Raw genomic sequence first — 15,388 nt, 5'->3', positions numbered from 1 at the left:
CCCTCTTAGTTCTTACCTGACTAGATGTGTGTATACCAGGAATTGCTTGACTCCCCTCAACACCTGTATGTCTTTTGTGTGTGTATGTGGCTTCATCTAGAGTTGTGGCCCACTTGCTGATGAACAAGGCCACTCCGACTCTACGCGACAAGAAGGGCTTCTCGCCTGTGCATTATGCCGCTCGGTTTGGCCACACGTTAACGCTGCAGATGGTAGGTGTGCATCGTCGTGTGTAGCACTGCTGTGTCACTGCCGGTCTGTGCAACGTGGCAGAGTTTGTTCTTGTTGGTGCGTGTGCTTTGCAAAGGGTATCGAGCAGTAGTGCCCTGTGCCGTTCAACCTCGGTGTCATCAGGCGCGATTTTATTAGAACACTAGTACTTGAGCGGGCACAACTGATGTTGATACGGAAATCATTTCACGTGCGAGGGACTACGCTACTTGGCAGTATCTGCAATTCTGAGCGTAACACCATAGCTTTCATGAAACCAGCACGGGGAAGGTGTAGCACTTGACTTGGTCTGGCAGGTCTTATGTGCATCTTTTACTTATTTTACTTGATTGCTATGGCTGAGGGCATGAAAGAGGTTGGTGTTCTAGGCTGGCCGGGTCAATCGCGGCAGGAGTGTTGTGTTGTGCGTCTGAAATCGCTTTTGATACGTTGTTTTGCTGCTTGTTTTGTTTGTCAGCTACTGGATGTGAGCACAGCAGACACTATGCCCCGGCAGGGTGCACCCGCTACAACTCCTTTGCATCTTGCAGTAAGTGGCACGGTCTGCTTATCTTGCCTTACCTGTGGCTTTTTTTAGTAAACACGCATTGCTTTCGTATAAGGACGTTTTGCCAGCACCATGCTGCAAGTTACTTGGTCTGGCCAGTCCCTGCCCACTCACACATGTTAGTTACTTGGTCTGGCCAGTCCCTGCCCACTCACACATGTTAGTTAGTTGGTTTGGCCAGTCCCTGCCCACTCACACATGTTAGTTAGTTGGTTTGGCCAGTCCCTGCCCACTCACACATGTTAGTTAGTTGGTCTGGCCAGTCCCTGCCCACTCACACATGTTAGTTAGTTGGTCTGGCCAGTCCCTGCCCACTCACACATGTTAGTTAGTTGGTCTGGCCAGTCCCTGCCCACTCACACATGTTAGTTAGTTGGTCTGGCCAGTCCCTGCCCACTCACACATGTTAGTTAGTTAGTTTGGCCAGTCCCTGCCCACTCACACATGTTAGTTAGTTGGTTTGGCCAGTCCCTGCCCACTCACACATGTTAGTTAGTTGGTCTGGCCAGTCCCTGCCCACTCACACATGTTAGTTAGTTGGTCTGGCCAGTCCCTGCCCACTCACACATGTTAGTTAGTTGGTTTGGCCAGTCCCTGCCCACTCACACATGTTAGTTAGTTGGTCTGGCCAGTCCCTGCCCACTCACACATGTTAGTTAGTTGGTTTGGCCAGTCCCTGCCCACTCACACATGTTAGTTAGTTGGTCTGGCCAGTCCCTGCCCACTCACACATGTTAGTTAGTTGGTTTGGCCAGTCCCTGCCCACTCACACATGTTAGTTAGTTGGTTTGGCCAGTCCCTGCCCACTCACACATGTTAGTTAGTTGGTTTGGCCAGTCCCTGCCCACTCACACATGTTAGTTAGTTGGTCTGGCCAGTCCCTGCCCACTCACACATGTTAGTTAGTTGGTTTGGCCAGTCCCTGACCACTCACACATGTTAGTTAGTTGGTCTGGCCAGTCCCTGCCCACTCACACATGTTAGTTAGTTGGTTTGGCCAGTCCCTGCCCACTCACACATGTTAGTTAGTTGGTTTGGCCAGTCCCTGCCCACTCACACATGTTAGTTAGTTGGTTTGGCCAGTCCCTGCCCACTCACACATGTTAGTTAGTCGGTTTGGCCAGTCCCTGCCCACTCACACATGTTAGTTAGTTGGTCTGGCCAGTCCCTGCCCACTCACACATGTTAGTTAGTTGGTTTGGCCAGTCCCTGCCCACTCACACATGTTAGTCAGTTGGTCTGGCCAGTCCCTGCCCACTCACACATGTTAGTTAGTTGGTCTGGCCAGTCCCTGCCCACTCACACATGTTAGTTAGTTGGTTTGGCCAGTCCCTGCCCACTCACACATGTTAGTTAGTTGGTCTGGCCAGTCCCTGCCCACTCACACATGTTAGTTAGTTGGTCTGGCCAGTCCCTGCCCACTCACACATGTTAGTTAGTTGGTCTGGCCAGTCCCTGCCCACTCACACATGTTAGTTAGTTGGTCTGGCCAGTCCCTGCCCACTCACACATGTTAGTTAGTTGGTCTGGCCAGTCCCTGCCCACTCACACATGTTAGTTAGTTGGTCTGGCCAGTCCCTGCCCACTCACACATGTTAGTTAGTTGGTCTGGCCAGTCCCTGCCCACTCACACATGTTAGTTAGTTGGTCTGGCCAGTCCCTGCCCACTCACACATGTTAGTTACCGTAGTTGGTCTGGCCAGTCCCTGCCCACTCACACATGTTAGTTAGTTGGTCTGGCCAGTCCCTGCCCACTCACACATGTTAGTTAGTTGGTCTGGCCAGTCCCTGCCCACTCACACATGTTAGTTAGTTGGTTTGGCCAGTCCCTGCCCACTCACACATGTTAGTTAGTTGGTCTGGCCAGTCCCTGCCCACTCACACATGTTAGTTAGTTGGTCTGGCCAGTCCCTGCCCACTCACACATGTTAGTTAGTTGGTCTGGCCAGTCCCTGCCCACTCACACATGTTAGTTAGTTGGTTTGGCCAGTCCCTGCCCACTCACACATGTTAGTTAGTTGGTCTGGCCAGTCCCTGCCCACTCACACATGTTAGTTTGTTGGTCTGGCCAGTCCCTGCCCACTCACACATGTTAGTTAGTTGGTTTGGCCAGTCCCTGCCCACTCACACATGTTAGTTAGTTGGTCTGGCCAGTCCCTGCCCACTCACACATGTTAGTTAGTTGGTCTGGCCAGTCCCTGCCCACTCACACATGTTAGTTAGTTGGTCTGGCCAGTCCCTGCCCACTCACACATGTTAGTTAGTTGGTCTGGCCAGTCCCTGCCCACTCACACATGTTAGTTACCGTAGTTGGTCTGGCCAGTCCCTGCCCACTCACACATGTTAGTTAGTTGGTCTGGCCAGTCCCTGCCCACTCACACATGTTAGTTAGTTGGTTTGGCCAGTCCCTGCCCACTCACACATGTTAGTTAGTTGGTCTGGCCAGTCCCTGCCCACTCACACATGTTAGTTAGTTGGTCTGGCCAGTCCCTGCCCACTCACACATGTTAGTTAGTTGGTCTGGCCAGTCCCTGCCCACTCACACATGTTAGTTAGTTGGTCTGGCCAGTCCCTGCCCACTCACACATGTTAGTTAGTTGGTCTGGCCAGTCCCTGCCCACTCACACATGTTAGTTAGTTGGTCTGGCCAGTCCCTGCCCACTCACACATGTTAGTTAGTTGGAAGGGCAGTCCCTGCCCACTCACACATGTTAGTTAGTTGGTCTGGCCAGTCCCTGCCCACTCACACATGTTAGTTAGTTGGTTTGGCCAGTCCCTGCCCACTCACACATGTTAGTTAGTTGGTCTGGCCAGTCCCTGCCCACTCACACATGTTAGTTAGTTGGTCTGGCCAGTCCCTGCCCACTCACACATGTTAGTTAGTTGGTCTGGCCAGTCCCTGCCCACTCACACATGTTAGTTAGTTGGTCTGGCCAGTCCCTGCCCACTCACACATGTTAGTTAGTTGGTCTGGCCAGTCCCTGCCCACTCACACATGTTCACATTGTTTATGCGTACTCGGTGACAACACCGTATCAGATGCACACGTTGTGGCAGTGGATACAGTAGTGTATATGTCTGCAGGTCTAGCCCACTCCTCAAGTCTCATAGTGAGTTCTATATTTCTGTAGGGTTCAGGAATTGGTCATTTGCGTACATGTATACTCAGCAAGCGAACAAGGGGGATTTTGCAATGATCAACTTCCAGGGCCTCAACACAATGTCTCTTAGGATTTTCGAAATTTTATGACATTGTATATTATGGGGCAACTTGTAAGTGATAGCTATATGCATGGGTGTTTGCATGCATGTGTGTGTGTCTGTGTATGTCTGTGTGCGTGTGTATGTGCGTGTATGTGCATGCATGTGTGTGTGTGTCTGTGTAAATGTGCAGGCATATCATGGCCATCATGATGCGCTGCTAGTCTTGATGCAGACAACTGTGAACTTGGATGTGCGTGATGAACATGGTAAGCCAGAGATGCTCTACCCCGTTTTACTGATCATAAGTCCACCTTGACAAACACAGACAGACAGCACCACGTGTGCAGTGCACCAGTCAGTCCGCCTAGTGCACTGCACACATGGCACTGACATTCTTGTGTTTGAGTTATGACGGCAATCCTCACCGCAGTGCAATTGTATTTCGAAGTACTGTTATTGTACTTGGTGCGTCCACCAATCGCCGTCCTAATAGTAGCCTTTTGTCTGGTCTGTGCCTTTGTTTCCCTCAGGGCGTACACCATTGGACTTAGCATCATTCCAGGGACACTCGTAAGTATTTCGTGCTCAGACCACCCAACTCCTAATTTTTGAAAACATAGAAAGTTTATGTGAACTTGGGATCTCATTCCTGGGTAGTGCTTTATGTTGATGTTGTCGATAAAAAAATTGGGTGTCGCCGATACACTTTGAGCAACATGAGGTGGTGCTTGGAGGTACGTCAATATGCAGTGGAGGTAACTGCCCTCAAAGCGGGGAGGAAGACGGGAGGAAATATCCGGTAAAAACAGCAGCCAAAATCATGGTGGTACTGGAGGACAGCCAGTAGCAGTGAAGACAAAGTGGTCACTAAGCTTCTAGATGGAAACTACGTATCCCATTGTGCTGCATAAGTGTTCAGGTAACTTACTGTATCTCCGTTCATGTAAGCACACAAGCGTGTACCTGGGTATAAGAGCATGAGCTAGTAAGCGAACTTTGTTGCGACTTGCGACATTTTGATATGAAAAGATAAGACCTGTACAACTACTTCCCACGGCGATCCAATCAAACACGGAAAAGACGGCATGAGTTTGACCTGCTTTTTCAGTGCAGAAAGTGCATGTCCGTATCATCTTTTCCTTTGTATGTGTGTGTGTCTGTGTGTTTGTGCTCATGTGTGTGTGTGCTCATGTGCATGTGCTCATGTGTGTTTATGCTCATGTGTGTTTGTGCTCATGTGTGTGTGTGCGCGCATGTGTGTTAATCTGTGCATGTGTGCTTTCAGGACGTGCGTAGAAGCTCTGTTGGTACGGACGGCAAGTGTGCTTGTTCGGGATGATGTCTCTCATCGTACTCCTCTCCATTCTGCTGGTAAGAGCTGTGCGTGTGTGTTTGTGGGGGGGGGGGGGGGGAGCTTTCCTATTGTGTATTCCGCTTTATAAGGACATGACTTTCACAGCAGTGTACCATCATCCCAGGAATATTTGTGTCTGTGTCTGTGTGTTTGTTCATGCTTGCATGGCTTGGTAAATGAACGTGTAGCTCAAAATGGCTATGGGTGTTCGCTGAAGATGCTGCTGGAAAATCTGGAGAGTGGTGATGATGTCAACTCTCAAGATACCCTTGGGTGGTAAGTGAAGTGTGCATCTATGTACGTGTGTGTGTGTCTGTGTGTGTGTGTCTGTGTGTGTGTGTCTGTGTGTGTCTGTGTCTGTGTGTGTGCATGTGTGCTGCTTCTACTAATGCTGCTGTCTACAACCCTTCCACTAGAACTGACCATTCACTTCCCTTTTCCATTCCCTCAACTTATGAATATTCTTGTTATTGTTGTACTGTTTGTATTTGTTTCGCTAGCACGCCACTCATGTTAGCGGTGACCAATGGTCATGTAGACTGTGTCGCGTCATTGATATTTCACTTAGCCAAGGTAGACATTCCCGATGAGGACGGGCACACAGCTTTACACCGGGCAGTAAGTCGACTGATTTTTGTTCCTTTTCATCATGTGCGTGCCTGCCAAACACTGCCAGATGCCTTTGTGTCCCTGTGCTGTGGTGTGGGTCTTGTTCCTGAAACATGAAATAATCACTGGCATATTGCATGGTCATGGAAATTGCAAGGTTTTTCGTTAACAGTACCATCTTCGTTAATATGTTGCATAAAAAGTGTTGTATGTAAATTGGTGCACTGCAACAATGAATAATAGATATCTGCCGTGCACCCGCTTACGTTACTCTGATGGAAAGTTGAAAAGGGATTGACGCTCAAGCGGTAGTTTTGAGGTATTTGTTTATAACTAGTTGTGGCCCTAGCTGCTGCTACAGCTCTGCTTACTTGGCTGTGTGATTGGTTGATTGGTTGACAGGCTGCTGCTGGTATTGAGGAGTGCATGGATACGCTGCTACAACAGCAAGTTAATGTCAACGTTAGGTATGTATGCACACCATTGTGACTAAGCTCTATGTCCGTATACTAGTACAGTGGCCCCTTTATAATCCAACACCATCAATGCTGCGGAAATGGTGCTGGATATGGGAGGGTGCTGGATTAACGCATCTAAGTTATTGGTGCAGCGGGCATAAATAGGACATTTCGGTCACCGAAAGTCGTGCTGGTGTTCACTGAGAGTACTAGTTTATAAAGTGCTGGATTAAAGAGGGCCGACTGTACCCAAACAATGCTCTTTGTCATCGATTGGCCATGATCAGTATTATGCATAGTGATATGTGTTCCGTGTACTATGCTAGTCCATCAACACAGTATGGAGAGGTGAGGCTGGACTTGACAGCTGTACAGATTATATCCGATTCCTATCTACTTCACTCTTTATGATCTTCACTGATAGCAGCATGCACACACACATGTAAGAAGTTTTGGTAGCCTGGCCTGATTGTAATGGTTGTTCCAGACACTACTGTAGCGTTGAGGAAACACTTCGTTTTCTGATTTCTTCCTGTGTGCTTGTGTGTGCACATGTATGATTCCGTGGGTGTGTGGCGTGTACATGTGCATGTGTGCTATTGTCCGGTGCAGTGACAAGCAAGGCCGTACTCCTCTGCACATTGCCGCCATGTGTGGTCAAGTGAGCATGTGGGGCGCACTCGTACAGGCCGACGCACAGTTCCTTGCAACAGACAAGCACGGCTACACTCCGCTGCACTGGGCGTGTTACAATGGTACGCTAGCTATGCTGCTGTGTGTGAGAGAGAGAGACAGAGAGAGAGAGACAGAGAGAGACAGAGAGAGAGAGACAGAGAGAGAGACAGAGAGAGAGAGACAGAGAGAGAGAGACAGAGAGAGAGACAGAGAGAGAGACAGAGAGAGAGAGAGAGAGAGAGAGAGAGAGAGAGAGAGAGAGAGAGAGAGAGAGAGAGAGAGAGAGAGAGAGAGAGAGAGAGAGAGAGAGAGAGAGAGAGAGAGAGAGAGAGAGAGAGAGAGAGGAGGGAGGGAGGGAGGGAGGGAGGGAGGGAGGGAGGGAGGGAGAGAGAGAGAGAATCCATTACATGTTTAGCTGTTCAATATCTCAACTCGAAATAGTGATAGCGACTTCGGCGATACTTTCATAGGAAAGGCTTTGTGGGGAGCAAATACTTTCCTATAATACTTCCACTACACATCATAATGCCAATGACAGTCATGCCAGCAGCTAACCTGTGTTTGTGAAGTGTGATCTTTCACAGACAAGGATGGTGCCATTCTTGTGTTTCTGTCATCTCAGTTGCAATGAGTTCTGCATCTGTGTGGGTGTCACTGTGCATGCATGTGTCTGTGTGTGTGTGTCTGTGTCTGTGTGTGCATGTGTATGTGTGCTTGCTGATTCAGGACATGAAAGTCTGGTGGAGATGTTAGTAGAGAGTGAAGGCAGTGTATTCTCTCAACCTGTTGGTAACCTCTTCTCACCACTGCACTGTGCATGTGTCAATGACCATGATGGATGTGCTGAGGTACGTGTCATCTCAACATGCAGCTATACAATCACATCTATACTCTACATGATACTGTAGTACTGTGTTACGATGCACTCGGGCGTGTAGTTGAACCTATACATTTGTATACATTCACACATATGACACACACACACACACACACACACACACACACACACACACACACACACACACGCGCGCAAACACACACACAAACACACACACACATACACACACAAACACACACACAAACACACACACAAACACACACACGCACACACACACACACACACACTCATATTCATACTCATACTCCTGCCCATCGGTGAAGCGATTATAGCGAACAAGCTGTGTAACACGTAGCAGTTACTTGTGCTGGGATTACACCATTCAACAGCTTGCAAGGCTGATGACTTGACCGCCACTAATTTTAGCCTGGTCTACACCACACGGCTGGTTGCAGTGGCTACACAACATACACACCACACACACACACACACACACAACACAACACATGCACGCGCGCGCGCGCACACGCACACACACACACACACACACACACACAGTCAACCGAGTGATCCTGTGAAAACTACGTAACTGTGCGACATCAATATGCTGTCATTGATAGGTTAAGTGTTGGCAATGACGATACAAGAAAATTCTGGTTTTGATGAAAGGAACCTCCGAGATAGCGCCGGTTGGACATTGTAGCAATGCATGAGTAAATAAGCTTTCCAGAAAGTGCAATGCGTATGGATTCACTGGCGGCCAACACCACTTCACATACATGTAACTGCTTCAAGCACGCTCTGTACTCTACTGTACTGTGTGCAAGGGAGGTTGGCTGATGCGCACAGTCTATTATGTCTAGGCTTGATGATTGCATGATGTACTTGGAAGAAGTAGACCCGCAGCTGCATCAGTGTACTGTGAATTGCTGGAGTACGCCGCCGCCACCATACATACTTCCAAGTATGTGCATTCTGTGTGTGTGTGTGTGTGTGTCCTGCAGGTGTTGATTGACTCGCTGTCCGAAGACCTGGTTAGTTGGCGTGATCATCGCGGTCGCCATGCGCTGCATGCGTCTGTGTGCGCACCCACCACTGGCTGTCTGCAACTGCTGACCACGGGCAAGAACTTGCTGTTGAACACAGCAGACAATGATGGCATGTCCCCGCTCATGTTAGCTGCTCGCAATGGAAAGACACAGCATTGTGGTACGTTGCTAGTACATGTACTGCATTGTTGTATTCGAACAGCCCCCTGTCGTTATTCTCTCCCTAGGACCTGTTTTCTTTCTCTCTATTCCCGTTTCTCCGCTGTGTTAGTTAGCAAGAAATGCTGTGTACAATTGTGTATTGTGGAATATGTTGACTGCTGCTAGTTTGCCTGCTGTGGTCAATGCCTCAGTAACACATGCTTTGTGTGTGCATGTGCATCCATGTGTGTGTGCATGCGTGCGTGCGTGTGTGTGTGTGTGTGTGTGCCTTCATGTGTGCGTGCCTGTGCGGTGTGTGTGTGTGTGTGTGTGTGTGTGTGTGTGTGTGTGTGTGTGTGTGTGTGTGTGTGTGTGTGTGTGTGCCTTCATGTGTGCGTGTGTGTGTCTCTCTATCTCTCTCTGTCTGTCTGTGTACATGGTGTGTGTGTCTGTGTATGTACATGTGTATTGTACATGTGTATGTACATGTGTCTGTACATATGTGTGTGTCTGTGTCTGTGTGTGCGTGCACTGTGCTATGTTCGCTGGCCTCCTGTCACTGTACAGAGCTTCTGATCGCGTGCAGTGACATCAACGTAGACGTGAGCAGTCTGTCCGGTGATACTGCTCTCAGCTTAGCTTGTACACAGGTGGGTGTTCTGGCACTGGCACTGGATGATGGGGGGAATTGAAGTTCCCGATGGCTTGTCCATCATCGATTCTTTTGTGAATGCTTGGTACTTGCACAACCCTAGAGAACGCCTGGCATGATTTCCTGTTTGTCATGTTTGAAACGGACCTTTGTGAAGAACTTGCAACTACTCCTGTTGATTATTATCAGCGATACCATTGCCACTAAAAATTAAAAGTCAATCTTACAAGGCTACCTGTCCACATACTTGAAAAGAGGTATTATTATTTATTTATATTATCAGCTTTTTCACGTTGACATCACCAAGCAAGCTTGGCTAGCCTTCGCATAAGCCGAATAGAATGAAGAAATTTAATGAGGAACGAGCGGGTCAATGACGTGCACTGCAACTGCAAAATAGGCAGCACAGGAACATAGGGAGACAGTCCTAAAAACACACAACATTTCAAGTAGGCCATAGGTCTGAAGAAAATGTTGGGCGGCCGCTGCTTGGATGACGACTACACCATAGCTTGGTGGTAGAGCATCGCTGGCCATAAGCGAGGGCTCCTGGTTCGAGTCCTGGTGGTGACAGCCAATTCTTTCTTCAGACTTTTCCCGTTGCAACTTTCCCTCAGACTGATGAATAGGTCATAGGTATTAAACCTTTTTCCTCTGTGCTGACATTCCCCGAACTGTCTCTTGTCTCACTGGCACGTGTGATATGAGCATGCGTGATTTCACAGGTAGGTGGTGTGTCTGGAGTCTTGTCTTTTCAAGTCTTCTTCTTCGTCTCTTTGGTTGTAGCCACTGTTTTTCATCATGTCTTAGTTTTGAGCATGTAAATAATATTTATGTGTAAAGTAAACAGATACATGTCCTTTATGTCCCTGCTTCGCAGGAACAGAAAGGCTTTGTTTCCGTCGCAAGTTTTGCCTCATTTCGCTTGTTCTTCTCGACTGTGCTCAGGGCCACGAGTCAATATGTCTGCAAGTGCTGAAGAAGTGCAGCGATGCATCATTGGCATGGCGTAACGACGAACAGCAAACGTGAGTACAGTTTCATGTTGACACCACCATACGTGCATCGTGCACATTCACCCACATGCACACACACACACACACACACACGAGCGCGCGCACACAGAGTCATACAGTACACACCGCCTTTTGCTGTGCTGGATTTGCTCATAGACCAAATATTGTTTGTAAGAAATTTTAATTGTAGAAAATTGTAGAAACAGGTTGCAGTGCTGTTCACAGACTAAATACATGATTGTACTCATATGTTTGGCAATGCTCATGCACATGTACTGTAGAGCATATAACTTGGGTGTGTTAAAACCGCGGGGTCCATTTATCCGCGGCGGGTTTCCGGTGTAACTTAGGGGGCGTTCATTTTTTGATCTACGTATTTGGGTAGAAACTACTTCTTTTGGTATACTAGTATGCGTTCCTTTTTTTCTACTCAAAACAGTAGATTCTACCTTTCTTTACCGGCTCTACCAAGTTTGAAGCTGGTAGAGGCTGGTAGAAGTTGGCAGAGGTACGGGATTTCCAGCAAGATCAAGGATTTGTACACAACTTCATACAGAAAAAAAAACATTTCACGTACTTATCGTGAACACTACTAAATTCGGTAGGACAGCATCCGTGCACTTACCTCTACCTCTATCGGTAGAATGGCTCTACTGTACTCTACCAGGTAGCTAAAAACGAACGCAGCCTTAGAATTAGGTGACCAGCAGTCCCATCACATACACTGCATACTTTAGTGTTGTTTACAGGTACAGTCAAACCTGTCAAGGTGACCACTCAGATCAGATAAGGCGACCACCTGTCCTAGAAGACCACCGCAACCAGGACTAAGAGATGCTATTTCCAGTCAAATGACCCTGGATAAGGCGACCACCTGGTATCTGAGACCACATTTTGAAGGTCCCTTGAGCGGTCGTCTTAGACAGGTTTCACTGTAATCTGAATTTCCCGTGCCTTGTTTGAAGTTGTTTCTCTACCTCCCATTCAAGTTACACTACAAGGACATATTCCACAGTGTAAACTATGATTTTGTCTATTGTGAACTGAATACTGCACAGGTTGTTACACGTTGCTGCGCATAATGGTATGAACAACTTAGTGGAAGAATTGATCAACAAAGGTGCCAATCTCCATGCTCTGGACAGTAAAGGTATGTAGTCAACTAGTCATCCAACAGCTGATGATAAGGACAGTCAGTTGCTCACTGGCAACGCCCTGTGTAGCCATAGTGACCACCTATGTAGCCACGGTGACCGCCTATGTAGCCATGGTGACCGCCTATGTAGCCATGGTGACTACCTACATGTATGTACCCATGGTGACCGGCTATCTCATGCCCACTCCAATGCATGGTGATATTGAGGAGATGTGGATGGCATTTAGCCCTACTTAGTAGTCTGCTTTTGGGCTGCAGCATAATTGCACCGATCACTGCCCATTCTCAAGTGAAGACCTCTTTTGCTGACCTATCAGCTTTGGCAAAGGGGGGGGGGGGGGAAATAAGTTCATTTTCCTCTACAGTAGAGTCGCGCGCTGAAGAACGCTGAGCCCAAGAACGTCCAACCTGAAGTGCTAAGAACGCTACAGCCCAAAGTCAAGAACGGCGGCGTTGGTTTTCCGGCAGCTTTTGGGATAGATATGATCCAGTACGAATTGTTTCTAAGAACGTGCTATAAGAACGCAGCCAGATTGCCCAACAAAATAAGAACGCCCCAGGCTAACCCCTTGGAAACTACGTTCTTGGACGCGCGACTCTACTGTACAATAGCTGCTGCAGCCGCGAAGACGTTGGTGAGCTTCTTGTCTCGCCATCATATTCCCTGGAGCCTTTCTGCAACCCCAATGTCATCTTACGGGTGTTGCAAATTACACACTCACTTGCTTACTACACTCACTTGCTTACTACACTCACTTGCTTACTACACTCACTTGCTTACTACACTCACTTGCTTACTACACTCACTTGCTTACTACACTCACTTGCTTACTACACTCACTTGCTTACTACACTCACTTGCTTACTACACTCACTTGCTTACTACACTCACTTGCTTACTACACTCACTTGCTTACTACACTCACTTGCTTACTACACTCACTTGCTTACTACACTCACTTGCTTACTACACTCACTTGCTTACTACTCTCACTTGCTTACTACTCTCACTTGCTTACTACACTCACTTGCTTACTACACTCACTTGCTTACTACTCTCACTTGCTTACTACACTCACTTGCTTACTACACTCACTTGCTTACTACTCTCACTTGCTTACTACACTCACTTGCTTACTACACTCACTTGCTTACTACACTCACTTGCTTACTACACTCACTTGCTTACTACACTCACTTGCTTACTACACTCACTTGCTTACTACACTCACTTGCTTACTACACTCACTTGCTTACTACACTCACTTGCTTACTACACTCACTTGCTTACTACTCTCACTTGCTTACTACACTCACTTGCTTACTACACTCACTTGCTTACTACACTCACTTGCTTACTACACTCACTTGCTTACTACACTCACTTGCTTACTACACTCACTTGCTTACTACACTCATGATACATGTATTGCTATGTTGTCTTGCCATGCAGGCCGTTTACCCATTGTCAGCTGTGCGAGTAACGAGAAGACAGCGAAATGCATCCAACTTCTGCTGCGGGGCTCATACAACCAGTAACATCAGCTGCATGCTTCTACAATGTGTGCTGAATGCGCTGCATACTTGACCCAGTGGCTGGCTGGCGGCTACTCATCCTTCTTTAGAAGAGCCGTGGGCGTTGCAATTTCTCCTTCAGCGCACAATTGATCATGGGGCGAGCAGCATCATGTGGACGGTGCCAAGCTATGGTTGGTGTTACGGCTGCTGTGTGCGCTGCGGCTGATTGCCACGGTCAATAGCCTGTCTATAGTTGTAGGTACATTGCCGGTGTGGGTGTGCGTGTGTGCGTGTGCGTGTGTGGATGTGTGTGGTGTGTGTGTGTGTGTGTGCACATGTCTCTGTATGCGTGTGCGCGTGTCTGTTTTCAGGTGTCTGCATGTATGTTCATGCTAGAGATGTATGCGTGTTTTTGTTCTTTAGATGTGTGTGTGTGTGTGTGTGTGTGTGTGTGTGTGTGTGTGTGTGTGTGTGTGCGCGCGTGTGTGTGTATAGCCCTTTGCCCTGCTCCCTCCTTCCTTCCCCGCAAACACCAACACATCAGCATGCAAATGCTAGTTCTTTATTTTCACCTTCTTTGAACGCTGTGGGAAGGCCTGTGTTGGAGAGAACACCAGATCATGTGACATCTCTTGGCATTGCTTCCAAGCTCTTCCGGCCATGTTCTCCTGTAGGTATTCATTCGGGCATCTCTTCTTATTTTTCGTATGCCTTGCTGTTCAGCCTCATTTCATTTATCTTTCGACAAGCAGGTGGAAGGTATCTATTTGGAGATATTTAGGCTAATGTTCTCCGATCCTTTTTTTAAGATATCCGTGTGTCTGTAGCACATGAAATTTTGATATTGTTTTTACCGTGTCCTCATTTTCATGACGGCCATACAATTCACATTACATCCTTTGCTTGTATATTTTAGTTAGGATCTGTAGCAGTCATGAATCATGGAGAAGTCCTGTTGCATCTTGCAAATCAATTGGCCATCTACCTTGATTAGTAGTCCATCATCTGTCTTGGTGCTTTGGCCATAGTTTCTTTTAGTCCTGTTCTGTGCCTTCGGTTTACTAATATTCGCAGATGCTTTTTTCGCCTTGTTTCTTTTTTTTACCATGTTTTGTTCTCCCCCGCGACAGTATCTTCTTATCGGTGACGTTTTTACCCCCTCCCCCCCCCCCCCCCCCCCCCTCTCCAGCTCTCTAGTTTTAGCCTGCTGTGCCACACTCTCTGTTTTATCTTCTCTTGTACTCAGTTGCTGATGGTAGTCTTTCCTGCTCTCCGTCGATACCGGTGCCACTGTCTCGCTCTCGCTGGTGGCCGGCTCGGTTTTTCCGGTGTTTTTTTTGCCAAGTAGTGTTATCGTTAGCTCCTTTCTTTCTGCTGAAGAGTGCAGTCGACTGTGCTGCAAATTCTCTGTTGTGGCCCATAGTAGTCACGCGCCCCCCTGCTTACTTTTAGCTCTATTCTGTGTACCTTGTGTTATCCACTATTTTCTTAGAATACTCGGTCCCGGTTTCTCCTAGTGCACTGCGGTGGCGCCGGCATGGCGTGCTGTGTGCCTACGTCTGATCTAAGTATACGGTAATAATAATATTCTGTTTCAACCGAATCGTTCCGTTGCCACTGCTTGCGTGAGAGTCACACATTATCGGTAGGGGTGAAACGAGTATATTGAATACTCGAGCGCTCGCTCGAAAATTTGAAACGAGCGAGTACACTCAAACGCCTCTTATCCGGACGCCTCAGATACGGGCACGTCTCTCTACCGGGCACCTTCAGCTTGAGGGCCTATAGCACAAATGAGTCGAATTTGGGGGTTTTGAACTTTTTTCCCTGTGTGGAAGTGCTTATGTTTCACTGCCAACCTATGCAATCCACACATTTTTATCAATGGGTTCCCTTTGTATCCTCAACATGTGCAATACGTGCCAAATAAACTTCTTCAA

At 47.8% G+C, this 15,388-nt stretch overlaps 1 protein-coding gene across 1 annotated transcript in view; it reads left to right on the top strand.

Annotated features, from left to right (window-relative positions):
- Positions 1–15,051, top strand: part of LOC135826428 (serine/threonine-protein phosphatase 6 regulatory ankyrin repeat subunit A-like) — a 30,248-nt gene extending 15,197 nt beyond the window's left edge. Inside the window, exons 16-30 of the mRNA XM_065339042.1 lie at positions 101–212; positions 689–760; positions 4,173–4,248; positions 4,513–4,552; positions 5,268–5,353; positions 5,525–5,612; positions 5,837–5,954; positions 6,348–6,412; positions 7,016–7,158; positions 7,805–7,926; positions 8,921–9,125; positions 9,674–9,756; positions 10,707–10,786; positions 11,833–11,924; positions 13,384–15,051. Of these exons, the coding sequence (XP_065195114.1) occupies positions 101–212; positions 689–760; positions 4,173–4,248; positions 4,513–4,552; positions 5,268–5,353; positions 5,525–5,612; positions 5,837–5,954; positions 6,348–6,412; positions 7,016–7,158; positions 7,805–7,926; positions 8,921–9,125; positions 9,674–9,756; positions 10,707–10,786; positions 11,833–11,924; positions 13,384–13,469 (1,468 nt within the window). The 3' untranslated portion in view covers positions 13,470–15,051. The remainder of the gene's footprint in view (positions 1–100; positions 213–688; positions 761–4,172; positions 4,249–4,512; positions 4,553–5,267; positions 5,354–5,524; positions 5,613–5,836; positions 5,955–6,347; positions 6,413–7,015; positions 7,159–7,804; positions 7,927–8,920; positions 9,126–9,673; positions 9,757–10,706; positions 10,787–11,832; positions 11,925–13,383) is intronic.
- The last annotated feature ends 337 nt before the right edge of the window (positions 15,052–15,388 follow it).

The sequence above is a fragment of the Sycon ciliatum genome, chromosome 1 (genome assembly GCF_964019385.1).
Source record: "Sycon ciliatum chromosome 1, ocSycCili1.1, whole genome shotgun sequence".
Classification (NCBI taxonomy): Eukaryota; Metazoa; Porifera; class Calcarea; order Leucosolenida; family Sycettidae; genus Sycon; species Sycon ciliatum.
This window is presented reverse-complemented; position numbering and strand designations above follow the sequence as displayed.